Raw genomic sequence first — 17,788 nt, forward strand, 5'->3', positions numbered from 1 at the left:
ACATCATCCCGTCAGCCAGAGCCACCGGACTACTCCCCCTAATATCCCACATCATCCCTTCAGCCAGAGCCACTGGACTACTACCCCTAATATCCCACATCATCCCGTCGGCCAGAGCCACCGGACTACTACCACTAATATCCCACATCATCCCGTCGGCCAGAGCCACCGGACTACCACCCCTAATATCCCACATCATCCCGTCGGCCAGTGCCACCGGACTACCACCCCTAATATCCCACATCATCCCGTCGGCCAGAGCCACCGGCCTACCACCCCTAATATCCCACATAATCCCGTCGGCCAGAGCCACCGGACTACCACCCCTAATATCCCACATTATCCCGTCAGCCAGAGCCACCGGACTACTACCCCTAATATCCCACATCATCCCGTCAGCCAGAGCCACCAGACTACTACCCCTAATATCCCACATCATCCCATCAGCCAGAGCCACCGGACTACTACCCCTAATAACCCACATCATCCCGTCAGCCAGAGCCACCGGACTACTACCCCTAATATCCCACAGCATCCAATCAGCCAGAGCCACCGGACTACTACCCCTAATATCCCACATCATCCAGCCTTTCGTCAGAACCAGAGCGCTGAGTGGAACGGTCCTAACTTCCATACCGGGGATCTCTTTAATAGAAGCCTGGAGTGAGAATCAGAGCGCTGAGGGATTTACCCTAACTTCCATACCGGAGATCCCTTTAAGAGAGGCCTGGGGTCAGTAGCAAAGCTCAGAGTGGATTTTGCCCTCACTTCCATACTGGGGATCCCTTTAAGAGGGGCCTGGGGTCAGAATCAGAGCGCAGAGTGGATTTGCCCTCACTTCCATACTGGGGATCCCTTTAAGAGACCCTGAGGTCAGAACCAGAGCGCTGAATGGAACGGTCCTAACTTCTATACCGGGGATCCCTTTAAGAGAGGCCTGGGATCAAAACCAAAGCTCTAGATGGATTTGCCCTGACTTCCATACCAATGATCCCTTTAAGAGGGAAGATGGGATGGCGGATGTGTGTTGGGTATATGGGCAGGGAGGGGGGATTCATTTCTGTCATGTGCTCTCTGCTCCTTTCTGGGGGAGTGGGGGGCAGACAATGGCTGGGAGCTTTTTCCCCGGGGATGCTAGATTTCTCCCACCCGGTCAGTGTCTGCTGAGGTGTTGTGGGATGGGAAAACTGTTGCTCATAGCAACCAATCACAGCTCAGCTTTCATCTGTTAAACAGCTCTGGTGAAATGAAAGATGCTTCGTGACTGTTTGGTGATACACATATGCATTCAATTTTTATATATATATATATATATATATATAGAGAGAGAGAGAGAGAGAGAGAATTTTTGGCTCACTTTTTTTAGTGTTGTGGTACTAGTAGCAGCAATTTTGCCTGGCAGCGGATTCTTTCTTTCGGCCTTAATAATTTTTCACACATTATGACCCCCGTAAAGTCATAAAATACCTTTTGGGGTGCATTTCAACATTTAAATTATCAGATTCCTGCACTGGCTCCCCATTACCCAAAGACTCCAGTTCAAAACCCCAACCATGACATACAAAGCCATCCACAACTTGAGTCCTCCCTACATCTGTGACCTAGTCTCCCGGTACTTATCTGCACGAAACCTCCGATCCTCACAAGATCTCCTTCTCTACTCCCCTCTTATCTCCTCTTCCCACAATCGCATACAAGATTTCTCCCGTGCATCCCCTCTAATCTGGAACTCTCTACCACAACATATCACTCTCGCCTACCATGGAAACCTTCAAAAAGAACTTGAAGACCTACCTCTTCCGACAAGCCTACAACTTGCAGTAACCACCGATCCACCAAACCGCTGCATGACCAGCTCTACCCTCGCCTACTGTATCCTCACCCATCCCATTGTAGATTGTGAGCCCTCGCGGGCAGGGTCCTCTCTCATCCTGTACCAGTCGTGGCTTGTATTGTTTAAGATTACTGTATTTGTATGTATTACGTATACCCCTCCTCAGAAGTAAAGTGCCATGGAATAAATGGCGCTATAATAATAATTTCTCCTGTAACTGTGGAGGGTATATGATCCCCAGTTAAAGGGAAAATTCAGCTTTCTTGGCTGCACAACAGATCTGATCTGGTCGGATCCAGCAGATCTTGCTCCTTCCCTGATGCCCGATGATCACGTGACCAATGTTTCTGGAGGAGGAAGAGTGGATTCCAACTAGCAGGGCCGGACTAGCCATCTGACATATCTGGCAAATGCCACAAGGGCCTGTCTGGTCGTGGGCTGCCTTGTCTGCTACGTTGTTAGCAGAATTGGTGTTCTCAAGATACCCATAGTTGTGATGGAGCACAAAGTTGCTGACTCCGTCACTTACCCCAGCAGGCCACAGGTATCATTAGAACTTTTGGTCTTGTAGAAAATCTTGCTTTCCTCCATCCAGGGTGATATTAGTAATATATCCCATCTGGTTCATGGACGTGTGTGATTTCAAATGCCAGGACCAAATTACAGCCCCAGTCCATACCTGGCGGAAAATGATTGTCCTTGGTTAGATTTGAACCAATAATCCGAGCAATGGAAACCTACAATGCTAACCTGCCGGAATAATGATTATTATTGCATATATTACAGCTACTATGTACTGCTTATTGGTGCAGGAGTCTCTGTCTCCAACAATAGTGTTATATTGTCAATAATACACTGTCTATAGAAAAAAAAATAAATAGAGTACAAGGAGTCTGAAATTGGGTAGCCAACTGGCTGACCATGGAGGAGCCCGGGGGTAACGCCAAGAGTTGGAGCGTGCTGTCGTGGGTAACTCGAGGTCCTAAGAAGACCTGTTTCAGAGCACTCAAAGCGAGAGAAGCTCTGCACCACCTGGTCATTGTGCTTCCACAGCGGCGAAGTTGCTACAACGCCCTGTCTGTCAATAAAGGGACCACAAATCCCACCTTGGCCCGCTCTGATGGGAAATGCGAAGCCAAGTGCTACAAATGGATAGCGCACTGGTTCACGTATCCCCGACAGACTTTGTGGTCACCCGATAACTTATCGGGCAGGGGGAAGTGCATGAGAGATGGAACAGGGGCAGCAGCAGAAACTCCGGACACATCTTCACCGGCTGCATGAGTCGCTACCGCCATAACATCCACTGCTGCAGTCGGGCGCTCGAAAGCAGATAACCTGCCCTCCATCTGCTGGATGTACCGCTGTAACCGCTGCTCGGCCGCCATTGCTAGCCAGACCCTGGCGCTAAGATACTGTTAGAGTTTGCGGATCGCACCAAATATACATTTGGAGACGGTGTGATCGCAACCCGGGATCCACTGTGTGGTGATGGAGGAACTGCAGCTAATAAGTAATGGCGGAGTGTGGTGCGTGCAAGCACCGTAGACACAAGGAGTTAAAGGTAACTCAGTGTGGACAGAGTGCACAGTACCTGCTTAGTTGCTCCATAGAGCGGTACAATAATGGAGTACTCGGAGCTACACCCTGTTATACGTCACAGGAGGAGTATAGTAAGTAATGAGACTAGTTGGGGTCCCTAGAGCTACCCCCCATGGAAGTCTAGGCTGGTGGTTGTGCTCGCTCTGACACTCAGTTGTGCTAAATGGCACACGCGACTTTGGATGCCCGGAGTCAGACGCTGAGTCAAGCGGGAGCTCCCACCCTACACTGCCTGCCTAGACACACACCCGCCGTGCTAGAGGCGGCACACGTGCACACAGAGGTGTTGCATCCACTGACGCACAGAGGATCTGTACGACCCAAAGACCCTTTTATATGCCCCGCTTAAGTCCAGTCAGACAGGACCTTGCTCGTGGACCAGTCTGGACCTGCCACATCCCCTGAGCAGCTGACAACCGTCCACCAAGAGGTCGCCACCTCACGAGCATGCTCAGTAGACTGATTTCTGGACTCAGCCTTCGGAGCATTACCAATAGAGAGCCAGCAGTAACCAAGCGAACCGCACGCGTCTGAGCACGATGCTGAGACTGCTGTCTCTGCTAAGCATACCCCACTGTGGCCAGAGCAGAATGGGCGACCAGAGAGGCAGACAAGGCTTGGGATCTACCCTGTGCAGTGGGAGAATCTGGCGTCTAACAGTAACACTGGGGCTTTCTTTATATTGTTGCTGTTTTCATTGGTTTAGCTCTGACCAAGAACAATGAGATTCCTCCTCAGACACATCTCAGAAGATGAAATCAGTGACCACAAGGGAACCTGCTCTTCCTTCTCATGACCTGTCGGTGGGCACTGATAGGCATATTCATGACCTAGCCATCAAGTAATACTCAGGCAGCATGGTAGCTCAGTGGTTAGCTAGGTTACCTGTCAATGCTTGGGTCCTTAGTTCAATTCTGACTGAGGTTGGAGTAATTCCACACAGGTCTTCTTTACAAATTGCAAATGGACCCGCTCTAATTTTTCATGCCCTGTCGGTGGTCACTGATAGACATTGATGACCTAGCGATCAGGTAATTCTCAGGCAGCATGGTGGCTCAATGGTTAGCTTGCTTACCTTTCAATGCTTGGGTCCTTGGTTCAATGCTGAGTGAGGTCTAAGTAATTCCACTTCTCAGTTGTACTTAAGCAGTTTCAAATAGACCTGCTCTAGTTTTTCATGACCGGTCGGTGGGCACTGATAGACATATTGATGACCTAGCCATCAGGTAATCCTCAGGCAGCATGGAAGCTCAGTGGTTAGCTCAATTACCTTTCAACTCTTGGGTCCTTGGTTCAATTCTGACTGAGGTCTGAGTAATTCTATCTCTCAGATGTACTTTAGAAATTGCAAGTGGACCCAATCTAGTTTTTCATTCCCTGTCGGTGGTCACTGATAGACATATTGAGGACCTAGCCATCAGGTAATTCTCAGGCAGCATGGTAGCTCAGTGGTTAGCTGGGTTACCGTTCAATGCTTGGGTCCTTAGTTCAAGTCTGGTAATTCTTCCTCTCAGTTGTACTTTAGAAATTGCTAATGGACCTGCTCTAGTTTTTCCTGATCCTCCCATTGGTGCTGGTAGTAATGTCAATGACTTTGCAAAGGTTATCTTCCGAGCAGCACGGTGGCCCAGTGGAAAGTGCTGGTGCTTTGCAGCATGGAGTCCAGGGTTCAAATCCCACCATGGATGACATCTGCAAGGAGTTTGTATGTTCTCCCTGTGCTCAGGTGGTCTGCCACCCATGCTCCAAAGACATACAGGTAGGGGCTAATGATGGTGTTACCTGTGCAGCATCCAGGAGGCCTGCTTGCCCCCTTCTTTGGGCAAGTAGTCCCAGTCCTTATTGGATGAATGTGCTCATACAAGTGATTGGCTTGTATATAGACAGCTCAGTCGCTAGCAACTGAGCTGTTGTCTTTTTGGACTTAGCAGCTGCTCAAAAGGATTTTAAGTCCAAAAAGACAACAGCTCAGTTGCTAGCGACTGAGCTGTCTATATACAAGCCAATCACTTGTATGAGCACATTCATCCAATAAGGACTGGGACTACTTGCCCAAAGAAGGGGGCAAGCAGCCCTCCTGGATGCTGCACAGGTATCACTGGCCCTACCTGTATGTCTTTGGAGGAAGGGTGGCCACCCACCTGAGCACAGGGAGAACATACAAACTCCTCGCAGATATCATCCATGGTGGGATTTGAACCACGGATTCCCATGCTGCAAAGCACCAGCACTTTCCACTGGGCCACCGTGCTGCTCGGAAGATGACTTTTGGCAAAGTCATTGACATTACTACCAGCACCAATGGGAAGATCAGGAAAAACTAGGGCAGGTCCATTTGCAATTTCTAAAGATCTGTGAGGAGGAATTACTCCAACCTCAGTCAGAATTGAACCAAGGACCCAAGCATTGAAAGGTAATCAAGCTAACCATTGAGCCACCATACTGCCTGAATGTTACCTGATGGCTAGGTCATCAATGTCTATAAGTGCCCACCGACAGGTCTTGAAAAACTAGAGCAGGTCCATTTTCAATTTCTAAAGTACAACTGAGAAGTAGAATTAGCCAGAATTGAACTAAGGACCCAAGTATTGAAAGGTGACACAGCTAACCTCTGAGCTACCATGCTGCCTGAGGATTACCTGATGGCTAGGTCTTCAATATGTCTATCAGTGACCACCGACCGGTCATGAAAAACTAGAGCAGGTCCATTTGAAATTGCTAAAGTACAACTGACAGGTGGAAATACTCAGACTTCAGTCACAGTTGAACCAAAGGACCCAAGAGTAAGATGATAATGGAGGTAACCACTGAGCCACTGTGCTGCCTGAGAGTTTATTTCTGGCCAGATCAATAGGACACTTAGCATTTAAGGGAAGGTCAGAAAAAACTAGAGCAGGTCCCATTACAATCACTGACTACAATTTCTAAAATATACCTGAGATGAGGAATCTCATTGTCCTCAGTCAGAGTTGAACCCAGGACACCAGCATTGGACAGCAGCAGTGTTAACCACTGGGCCATCATGCTGCCTGGGTAAGTCATCAATATGACTCCCGGCACCTATGGGAAGGTCAGGAAAAACAGACATAGCTGCTCAACACATCTAACCAATCTGTTCATTGATTTCAATTTCTAAAGCGAGGTGGAAAACAGGGCCGGACTGGCCATCTGGCAATTCTGGAAAATGCTTGAAGGGCCTGTCTGGTCATTGGCCACCTTGTCTGCTACGTTGTTAACAGGATCTGTGTTCTCAAGATACCCATACTGTTAAGAGTTGTGATGGAGCAGAAAGTCTCTGACTCCGTCACTTACCCCAGCAGCCACAGGTATCATTAGAATAATTGGTCTTGTAGAAAATCTTCCTTTCCTCCATTCAGGGTAATATTAGTAATATATCCCATCTGGTTCATGGGGACGGGGACAACATGGGCCTGTGTCATTTCAAATGCCAGGACTGAATTTCAGCCCCAGTCCGTACCTGCCAACAAGTGCAAAACTACAACTCTTGGCATGCTGGGAGTTGTAGTGTTGGCAACAACAAGAGAGTCACAAGTTGGAAGCCAATTCAAAAAATCTTAAATATTCCAGGCAAAATATGCCAATAATTGTCTGAGCATGCCGGGGTTTGTAGTTTTGTAGCCCAATAGCTGTCTGAGCATTCTGGGAGTTGTAGTCTTGTGGCAGCTGGAAGCAGTAAGTTCTCAATATACCAGCTGTTCGCTGCCCCCCACGACATACATTGTCCCCAATAACCGGTCTCTACTTGCCTGTTTCTTGAGCTGCATGGCTGTGGACTCCTCACTCTGGGTGGACTGGTTGTCATTATCTTTCCCCCCTTTTCTCTTCTTTATGCTGCTCTCGTCCATGGTGCCCGCTGTTGCAGAGTCCTAAATCACGAAATGAATCCATGAATTATGAAGAGAAAGCAGTAAACGGGTCGCCAGTCGCTGTCACGTTCCGCAATAAGAACATAATGGCTTTTACATGAAGCAATCCTGTCGTTTCCTGGTGATATTACATCTTAATTGGCACTCGCGGGCACGGTACTGCTTTATTACATTATATGACCCAGCCGATTCAGATCACAAACATCATAAAGATGAATCATGGGCGAATGTTCATCTGCCAGATTCACATCGTGCCCATTGTGCCCCCCAATGCCACATGCATCATCGGCACGACACGGGATCGTCCAACACGTGGCAAAGTCTCCATGGGAAATAGAAGTCGGTGCTCTGTATACCCCCGATAATCTGATAATCTCTGATTGGGGGTCAGCTCAGGGCAGAATCAAGGAGTTTAGGTCAGAAATAGTGATGATGTCACTTGTGCCCTTCTATGAGGTCGCCTGCGTCCTAAAGCGATGTCATCTATGTCTTTCTCTGTTTTCCGTGCCCCTCACTGATGTCACCTGCGCCCTTTTGTTATCTGTGCCCCTCATTTATCCGGTGCCTTTCTCTCTTTATGCCCATCATGAAGGTCACCTGCGCCTTTCTCCTAGGTCACCTGTGACAATGGAGATGATAGAGGCAGGTGTTCTCCAGATGATGGGCTAATGGTGGCCATACACTTCTATCGGCTTACGACTATTTCTTTCTGGTTCTCCCATACCAGTTTGGCCAAGAGTGCACATGTTCTGAATTGGGAGAGGGGAGAAAACTTATCATAGGGGATTATCTTTCCTGAGAACAAAATGACAGATCATATTGAAATCCAACAACACAATCTCCTCGGAAGCCAGGATCCACATGAGGCGGTCAGCCGGTCTCACTGCACCTTGATTGTCAGGATACACAATGGATGTCATCTGTTACTTTGGATCTTTTGTTTACCCAGTGCTACAGAACAAACACCGGGCACGGGGCAGGGCGAGTAACAATGGAAACCAGTGTCTTCACGCATGAGATAGATGGGAGCACTCCAGCTGGTAGTAATCCAAAGAGAGCGGCTTACGTCCAAGCTTTATTGTAAAAGGACCGGGTCAGTATAGGTAGTGGCCAACATGCAAGGATCTGGATCACTGGTGGAGCCACTTCTCTCATGGATGAAACCCCAAAAATACATATAGTGTGACAGCATGACTCTCCATAGGCATTATAGAGGTTCACTCACACCCTTCATTTATAAGTGCAAGGGGTCCTCCATGGGAAGCTACAAAGGATGTTCTGAAATTAAGGGATGACCATGTGGTGATCCCGATGGCACCAGGTGAATAGATGACCATGTGGTGATCCCCGAAGGCACCAAGTGAATGGATGACCATGTGGTGATTACTGGTGGCACCAGATGAATGGATGACCATGTGGTGATTACTGGTGGCACCAGATGAATGGATGACCATGTGGTGATTACTGGTGGCACCAGATGAATGGATGACCATGTGGTGATTCCTGGTGGCACCAGATGAATGATTGATCATGTGGTGAAACACAAAGGCACCAGATGAATGGATGACCATGTGGTGATTCCTGGTGGCACCAGATGAATGGATGACCATGTGGTGATACACAAAGGCACCAGATGAATGGATGACCATGTGGTGATTCCTGGTGGCACCAGATGAATGGATGACCATGTGGTGATGCATAAAGGCACCAGATGAATGGATGACCATGTGGTGATTCCTGGTGGCATCAGATGAATGGATGACCATGTGGTGATGCATAAAGGCACCAGATGAATGGATGACCATGTGCTGATTCCTGGTGGCACCAGATGAATGGATGACCATGTGGTGATACATAAAGTCACCAGATGAATGGATGACCATGTGGTGATTCCTGGTGGCACCAGATGAATGGATGACCATGTGGTGATGCATAAAGGCACCAGATGAATGGATGACCATGTGGTGATTCCTGGTGGCACCAGATGAATGGATGGACCATGTGGTGATACATAAAGGCACCAGATGAATGGATAACCATGTGGTGATCCCTGGTGGCACCAGGTGAATGGATGACCATGTGGTGATTCCTGGTGGCACCAGATGAATGGATGACCATGTGGTGATGCATAAAGGCACCAGATGAATGGATGACCATGTGGTGATTCCTGGTGGCACCAGATGAATGGATGGACCATGTGGTGATACATAAAGGCACCAGATGAATGGATAACCATGTGGTGATCCCTGGTGGCACCAGGTGAATGGATGACCATGTGGTGATTTCCAGTGCCATCAGATGAATAGATGACCATGTATGTAGTGATACCTGGTGGCATCTGATGAAGGGATGACCGTGTAAGGGAGCCACTGTCTGAAGTGACTTCCATGGGGATCCTGGGTGGGGGACCCAGTGCTACAGAACAAACACCGGGCACGGGACAGGGCGAGTAACAATGGAAACCAGTGTCTTCACGCATGAGATAGATGGGAGCACTCCAGCTGGTAGTAATCCAAAGAGAGCGGCTTACGTCCAAGCTTTATTGTAAAAGGACCGGGTCAGTATAGGTAGTGGCCAACATGCAAGGATCTGGATCACTGGTGGAGCCACTTCTCTCATGGATGAAACCCCAAAAATACATATAGTGTGACAGCATGACTCTCCATAGGCATTATAGAGGTTCACTCACACCCTTCATTTATAAGTGCAAGGGGTCCTCCATGGGAAGCTACAAAGGATGTTCTGAAATTAAGGGATGACCATGTGGTGATCCCGATGGCACCAGGTGAATAGATGACCATGTGGTGATCCCCGAAGGCACCAAGTGAATGGATGACCATGTGGTGATTACTGGTGGCACCAGATGAATGGATGACCATGTGGTGATTACTGGTGGCACCAGATGAATGGATGACCATGTGGTGATTACTGGTGGCACCAGATGAATGGATGACCATGTGGTGATTCCTGGTGGCACCAGATGAATGATTGATCATGTGGTGAAACACAAAGGCACCAGATGAATGGATGACCATGTGGTGATTCCTGGTGGCACCAGATGAATGGATGACCATGTGGTGATACACAAAGGCACCAGATGAATGGATGACCATGTGGTGATTCCTGGTGGCACCAGATGAATGGATGACCATGTGGTGATGCATAAAGGCACCAGATGAATGGATGACCATGTGGTGATTCCTGGTGGCATCAGATGAATGGATGACCATGTGGTGATGCATAAAGGCACCAGATGAATGGATGACCATGTGCTGATTCCTGGTGGCACCAGATGAATGGATGACCATGTGGTGATACATAAAGTCACCAGATGAATGGATGACCATGTGGTGATTCCTGGTGGCACCAGATGAATGGATGACCATGTGGTGATGCATAAAGGCACCAGATGAATGGATGACCATGTGGTGATTCCTGGTGGCACCAGATGAATGGATGGACCATGTGGTGATACATAAAGGCACCAGATGAATGGATAACCATGTGGTGATCCCTGGTGGCACCAGGTGAATGGATGACCATGTGGTGATTCCTGGTGGCACCAGATGAATGGATGACCATGTGGTGATGCATAAAGGCACCAGATGAATGGATGACCATGTGGTGATTCCTGGTGGCACCAGATGAATGGATGGACCATGTGGTGATACATAAAGGCACCAGATGAATGGATAACCATGTGGTGATCCCTGGTGGCACCAGGTGAATGGATGACCATGTGGTGATTTCCAGTGCCATCAGATGAATAGATGACCATGTATGTAGTGATACCTGGTGGCATCTGATGAAGGGATGACCGTGTAAGGGAGCCACTGTCTGAAGTGACTTCCATGGGGATCCTGGGTGGGGGACCCAGTGCTACAGAACAAACACCGGGCACGGGACAGGGCGAGTAACAATGGAAACCAGTGTCTTCACGCATGAGATAGATGGGAGCACTCCAGCTGGTAGTAATCCAAAGAGAGCGGCTTACGTCCAAGCTTTATTGTAAAAGGACCGGGTCAGTATAGGTAGTGGCCAACATGCAAGGATCTGGATCACTGGTGGAGCCACTTCTCTCATGGATGAAACCCCAAAAATACATATAGTGTGACAGCATGACTCTCCATAGGCATTATAGAGGTTCACTCACACCCTTCATTTATGCAAGGGGTCCTCCATGGGAAGCTACAAAGGATGTTCTGAAATTAAGGGATGACCATGTGGTGATCCCGATGGCACCTGGTGAATAGATGACCATGTGGTGATCCCCGAAGGCACCAAGTGAATGGATGACCATGTGGTGATTCCGATGGCACCAGGTGGATGGATGACCATGTGGTGATCCCTGGTGGCACCAGATGAATGGATGACCATGTGGTGATTCCTGGTGGCACCAGATGAATGATTGATCATGTGGTGAAACACAAAGGCACCAGATGAATGGATGACCATGTGGTGATTCCTGGTGGCACCAGATGAATGGATGACCATGTGGTGATACACAAAGGCACCAGAAGAATGGATGACCATGTGGTGATACACAAAGGCACCAGATGAATGGATGACTATGTGGTGATTCCTGGTGGCACCAGATGAATGGATGACCATGTGGTGATGCATAAAGGCACCAGATGAATGGATGACCATGTGCTGATTCCTGGTGGCACCAGATGAATGGATGACCATGTGGTGATACATAAAGTCACCAGATGAATGGATGACCATGTAGTGATTCCTGGTGGCACCAGAAGAATGGATGACCATGTGGTGATTTCCAGTGCCATCAGATGAATAGATGACCATGTATGTAGTGATACCTGGTGGCATCACATGAAGGGATGACCGTGTAAGGGAGCCACTGTCTGAAGTGACTTCCAATGGGATCCTGGGTGGGGGACCCCCTATGAGGTCTATATACCGTAGCATGGCATATGGACACAGGTTCTCAATCCACACCACCATCTGTCTAGGCTGCCTTATTGTACACAAGGGCAGAAAAGATCCTTGTTTTGCCCCATCTGGTCTTTTTTTTTTTTTTTTAAACCTGTGACTGCATTAAAAAAAGTTATGAAAATTTGCAGCTCCAAAATTGATCCGATGGGGCAGACGCAGTCATTAAGATCATGAACACAGAGATGATTCCCATATTCCAAAATGGTGGTTGAGATTGCGGCAGCAAATGTGCCGGGGTTGCAAACTTGTGCCCCCTAATACCTAGATGCTCCATTGTCCACTAAGCAAAAATGTCAAAAAGGTAGACTGATGCGCTTGCACAATAGTGGGGTCTCGCAGGACAAAGCCAAATGTATAAACGATGTATAGCCCCCCCAGAGTCATGTATAGCCCCCCCAATCGATTGATCCATAGTAAGATGGAGAGACCTTACCTGGTGCGTGTGAAGCCCGGGATATGAGGCGGACGAGTGGATGCTGAGAGTCTTCAGAAGTTTTATAACCTGCAGGTAAAGTTCACAAATAATCTTTCCAATCCGGGAGAAGGAGCCGGGGAACAGCAGAGCAGAGGTCGCCGTCAGTAATTATTAAACATGCCCTAATTATTACTGCAGTGAGAGAGGGGAGTGTGGCTCTAAATGCTGCCGCTTGCACAACGCTCGGCTTCACCTCCGGCGGCACGGTGCATCTGTTGACAATGTGTGTTGCCTTGTTGCACTGGGCAGTCAGAGTCTCCCGCACACAATGGCAGGACGGACGGGCGGCCGCACACAAAGTGATGTTGTTCTGCGGAGCCTACACACTGCAGAACATTGCATCCCATTATGAGGAGAGCGCGGCGACTGCTGGGAGACAGTCGGAAAAAGTTCTTGGATTTATGGTGGATAAGAAAGATGTGGAATAGTCAGTGCAAGGGAGCATTTATAAATCTGTATGAAGTAAGCAAGGAAGACATCAGTCAGCACCTATGTGGCATAGAGCAGATATTATACCTGTACAATATGTCACGGTGCCGGCTCCGCGCTCCTCTGAGGGGAAAGAGAACTTCTTATCTCCATGTGCTTCTATTGTACATGCACTTTACTGAGCTCATGGTAGTTGTAGCCGCCATCGATCCAGCCCGGATGTCTGGCAGGTCAATGTCACCTAGTACAACAGGCACAAAGAATAAAGTGCAAATGCAAGTAGGTCTCTAACACCAGTTATTTAGGACGGTTTTGTGCTTTGCACAATTATCGTATATGATCACTATTGGGGTTTTGAGGTTATTATTATTTATTGTTATAGCGCCATTTATTCCATGGCGCTTTACATGTAAGGAGGGGTATACATAATAAAAACAAGTACAATAATGTTAAACAATACAAGTCATAACTGGCACAGGAGGAGAGAGGACCCTGCCCGCGAAGGCTCACAATCTACAAGGGATGGGTGATAATACAGTAGGCGAGGGTAGAGCTGGTCGTGCAGCGGTTTGGTCGATCGGTGGTTACTGCAGGTTATAGGCTTGTCGGAAGAGGTGGGTCTTCAGGCTCTTTTTGAGGGTTTTGATGGTAGGTGAGAGTCTGATATGTTGTGGTAGAGGGTTCCAGAGTAGGGGTGATGCGCGAGAGAAATCTTGTATGCGATTGTGGGAAGAGGAGATAAGAGGGGAGTAGAGAAGGAGATCTTGTGATGATCGGAGGTTGGTAAGTACCAGGAGACGAGGTCACAGATGTATGGAGGAGACAGGTTGTGAATGGCTTTGTATGTCATGGTTAGGGTTTTGTACTGGAGCCTCTTGGCAATGGGGAGCCAGTGAAGGGATTGACAGAGGGGAGAAGCTGGGGAATAGCGGGGGGACAGGTGGATTAGTCGGGCAGCAGAGTTTAGAATAGATTGGAGGGGTGCGAGAGTGTTCGAGGTGAGGCCACAGAGCAGGAGGTTGCAGTAGTTAAGGCGAGAGATGATGAGGGCATGGACTAGGGTTTTTGCAGATTTTTGGTTGAAGAATGAACGGATTCGTGAAATATTTTTGAGTTGAAGTCGGCAGGAAGTGGAAAGGGCTTGGATATGTGGTTTGAAGGAGAGATCAGCGTCAAAGATTACCCCGAGGCAGCGAGCTTGTGGGACTGGGTAGAGTGGGCAGCCATTTACTGTAATGGATAGGTTCGTTGGGGGGGTCACGTGAGATGGGGGAAAGATGATGAATTCTGTTTTGTCCATGTTAAGTTTCAGAAATCTAGTGGAGAAGAAGGATGAAATAGTGGACAGACATTGAGGGATTCTAGTTAGTAGGGAGGTGATATCTGGTCCAGAGATGTAGATCTGTGTGTCATCAGCACAGAGATGATACTGAAAGCCATGAGATTCTATGAGCTGTCCCAGGCCAAAGGTGTAAATGGAGAAGAGCAGGGGAGATATTGATATATTATTTTTAATATACCGGATATATACACACACACATAAACACACATTATCATACCTGTACAATGTACTCATATACAGGTCAGCAGTCTTCCCCATGATTGTGGAGCTCCTGAAACTAAGGAACCTTTATAAACACTTAGGAAGCCTGTGCAGGTGTTTATTGTGAATTATTCTAATTTACTGAGATAATGACGTTTGGGTTTTCATTGGCTGTAAGCCATAATCATCAACATTACCAGAAATAAACACGTGACATAGATCCCTCTGTAATGACTCTATACGAGAGAGGAGAGTCACTTTATGTATTGAAGAACTGAAATAAATTATCTTTTTGATGATATTCTAAGTTTGTGAGATGCACCTGTATGTGTGTATATATATATATACATACACACACACTGAGTTTATTGCCAACTTTACAATTAAAGGGTCCATCTGACAACGCTCACTTCTGTATCAGTGGGTTGGTGAACCCAGACAACCCCTTTAATGGTGGGTTACCAGAATGAAAGCAAAGGTTTTATTGATAGGAAGGTCTGGAAAGTAATATTTACCCTTCATTTTCCCAGTAAAGTTTTGTCCCCAGTTATGGAAGCCATTTTTTGGCTGATACGGATGCGGCGTTTGGTCACAGACTCACCCGGGCTTCCAGGACATACACGGCCTCAGCTTCCTCCTCCTTTTAAGTTTGCATTAGATTCAACGCATTGTTTGATCCATGGGAGACTGGAAGGGGAAACTCCGAAAATCAGGAAGGATATTATTTATTACATGTTTACTGTTGGGACTAATAAGGGTAAAGCAATCCACGAGCAGGCGGGTTATTTACCGGCTGTAAAATGTCCCGTGATGACACATTTCCAGTATCAGGGGAAGCGAAGAACATGGAGATATGGGAGTCAGTGTGTGATATCAGCAGGCTCTGACCTGACATCTTACATTGAGCCGCTTCTGCAATCTGGGTAACGCAACTAGCCCGTTTTTCAACATGATCTTACAAAAAAAGCGAAGGTGTAGAGATAGAAAACCAGTGCTGCATCGCCACTCTTGTGAGCAGGCAGGATCTGGAATTGCAGCTCTGCCATAATTATTCATATGCTGCATCCTACAACGCGGCACATAGAAAAGAGAGGAGTCAAGAAATGAAAAATGAGAGTGAAAAAAAAAAAAAGGATAAAAAAAAAAAAAAAAAAAAAAGACTGTGCAAAAAGCATAACAAGTGCCGTGACCCATGATACATTGTAACACGCACTTTCCCTGACGGGCGACGTTCCTCGTGGACGAGAACACTTTGTGTTGGGAAATGACATAATTAAGAGAAAAGTTAGTGATTTTTGAACAGACGCCAACATAACGGACGCCGCGCGGTCTGAGCTGGCACCACTGCCATGTAGGCCATCCTGCCAATCGCTACATGTCACAGCAATGGAATCCACAAGAACAAGTGCAGGAAATATTATATCCCATATACAGGGCGTCATGTATGAGTGCAAGGTTCACTATATAGCCCACCCTATGGCGCCACGTAGAGTACACACAGCTGTGCGGTACAGATGACGCCTTACAGTAAGTGCTACCAGTAGCATCCAAATATATCCAGATGACTTTAAAATGGGGGAAGCAATCGCTAATATATATAAATAAAAAAAGTCCAGTTTGGGGTGTGGGAGCCCACTGGCGATGGAGTACCGCAACCATCGAATAAAGCCAGGAACATGTTGTAATAGCACATAAGGAAATTAGGATAGCAATATCCAATGGGGGTTTTACTTGCATGGAGCACCATCTGCCTTTACGTTCAAGTCCTCCTGGCCAGGGCCTTGTGATCATCCGTGTCATAGACTTGAATGCCGCACCACAGCGCATGCGCCACCTGCCACTATAGACCACGGTAAGGGACGTTAGTGCAAACTATTTTTATTTCCCAACAAGAATTTGCAGACGTTCCTATAAATGTTCTTGAATTCGAAGCCACGGGATTATCTCTGTGTTGATTGCTATATATCGCCATTACAGTATGCAGGCATGATATGGCGGATGCGTAGTGCTATCTGGCACTTAACATGTAGACTTTGACAAGAGAAATTACTGGGTTACGTATAAACCAGCTGAACACGACTTATTCTTGTTATCAGCGCTAAATGCTTCACTTCAGACAAGACATCAACAACCTGCAGAGCGTCGCCGCTCACCGGGCGCAGAACGAACAATCATCCACAAGCAATCGCTAATAATTATCATTAGAGTAAAAATGCCCTAAAATAATTGCATTTCAATAAAAGCAGAAAAGCCAGGATATAACACTGAACATATATAGATCTATGAGTACAGCAGATTGTCAGATACTCAGATCCACCTAAATATATATATATATATATATATATATATATATATATATATATATATATATATATAGCTACATATACTGCAGAGGAGAAAAGTGGTCGTATCTGCTGCTTCTCCATGCTATAAAGTCTTGTGACAGTATCACTGTCTAATGGCTATGTATCCACCGATGATAACTACTATAATACCGTCCCCTATGTACAAGAATATAACTACTATAATACTGTCCCCTATGTACAAGAATATAACTACTATAATACTGTCCCCTATGTACAAGAATATAACTACTATAATACTGTCCCCTATGTACAAGAATATAACTACTATAATACTGCCTCTATGTACAAGAATATAACTACTATAATACTGCCCCCTATGTACAAGACTATAACTACTATAATACTGCCCCTATGTACAAGACTATAACTACTATAATACTGCTCCTATGTACAAGAATATAACTACTATAATACTGCCCCTATGTACAAGAATATAACTACTATAATACTGCCCCTATGTACAAGACTATAACTACTATAATACTGCCCCCATGTACAAGAATATAACTACTATAACACTGCTCCTATGTACAAGAATATAACTACTATAATACTGCCCCCTATGTACAAGACTATAACTACTATAATACTGCTCCTATGTACAAGAATATAACTACTATAATACTGCCCCCATGTACAAGAATATAACTACTATAACACTGCTCCTATGTACAAGAATATAACTACTATAATACT

General features: G+C 46.7%; 1 protein-coding gene across 2 annotated transcripts in view; it reads right to left on the bottom strand.

Moving 5' to 3' along the window:
• The window catches only part of SLC7A9 (solute carrier family 7 member 9), a 33,671-nt gene extending 20,329 nt beyond the window's left edge, over positions 1-13,342 (bottom strand). The window contains exons 1-3 of one of the 2 annotated variants that reach the window (XM_073560847.1): positions 13,271-13,342; positions 12,713-12,781; positions 7,204-7,323 (exon numbers count right to left, since the gene is read on the bottom strand). In XM_073560847.1, the coding sequence (XP_073416948.1) occupies positions 7,204-7,302 (99 nt within the window). In that variant the 5' untranslated portion in view covers positions 7,303-7,323; positions 12,713-12,781; positions 13,271-13,342. Of the gene's footprint in view, positions 1-7,203; positions 7,324-12,712; positions 12,964-13,270 lie in introns of those variants that run through there. The other variant, XM_073560846.1, reaches the window with a different exon arrangement.
• Between the last annotated feature and the right edge of the window lie 4,446 nt (positions 13,343-17,788).

The sequence above is a fragment of the Dendrobates tinctorius genome, unplaced genomic scaffold (assembly GCF_039654945.1).
Source record: "Dendrobates tinctorius isolate UK_male_01 unplaced genomic scaffold, ASM3965494v1 ptg000307l, whole genome shotgun sequence".
NCBI lineage: Eukaryota > Metazoa > Chordata > Amphibia > Anura > Dendrobatidae > Dendrobates > Dendrobates tinctorius.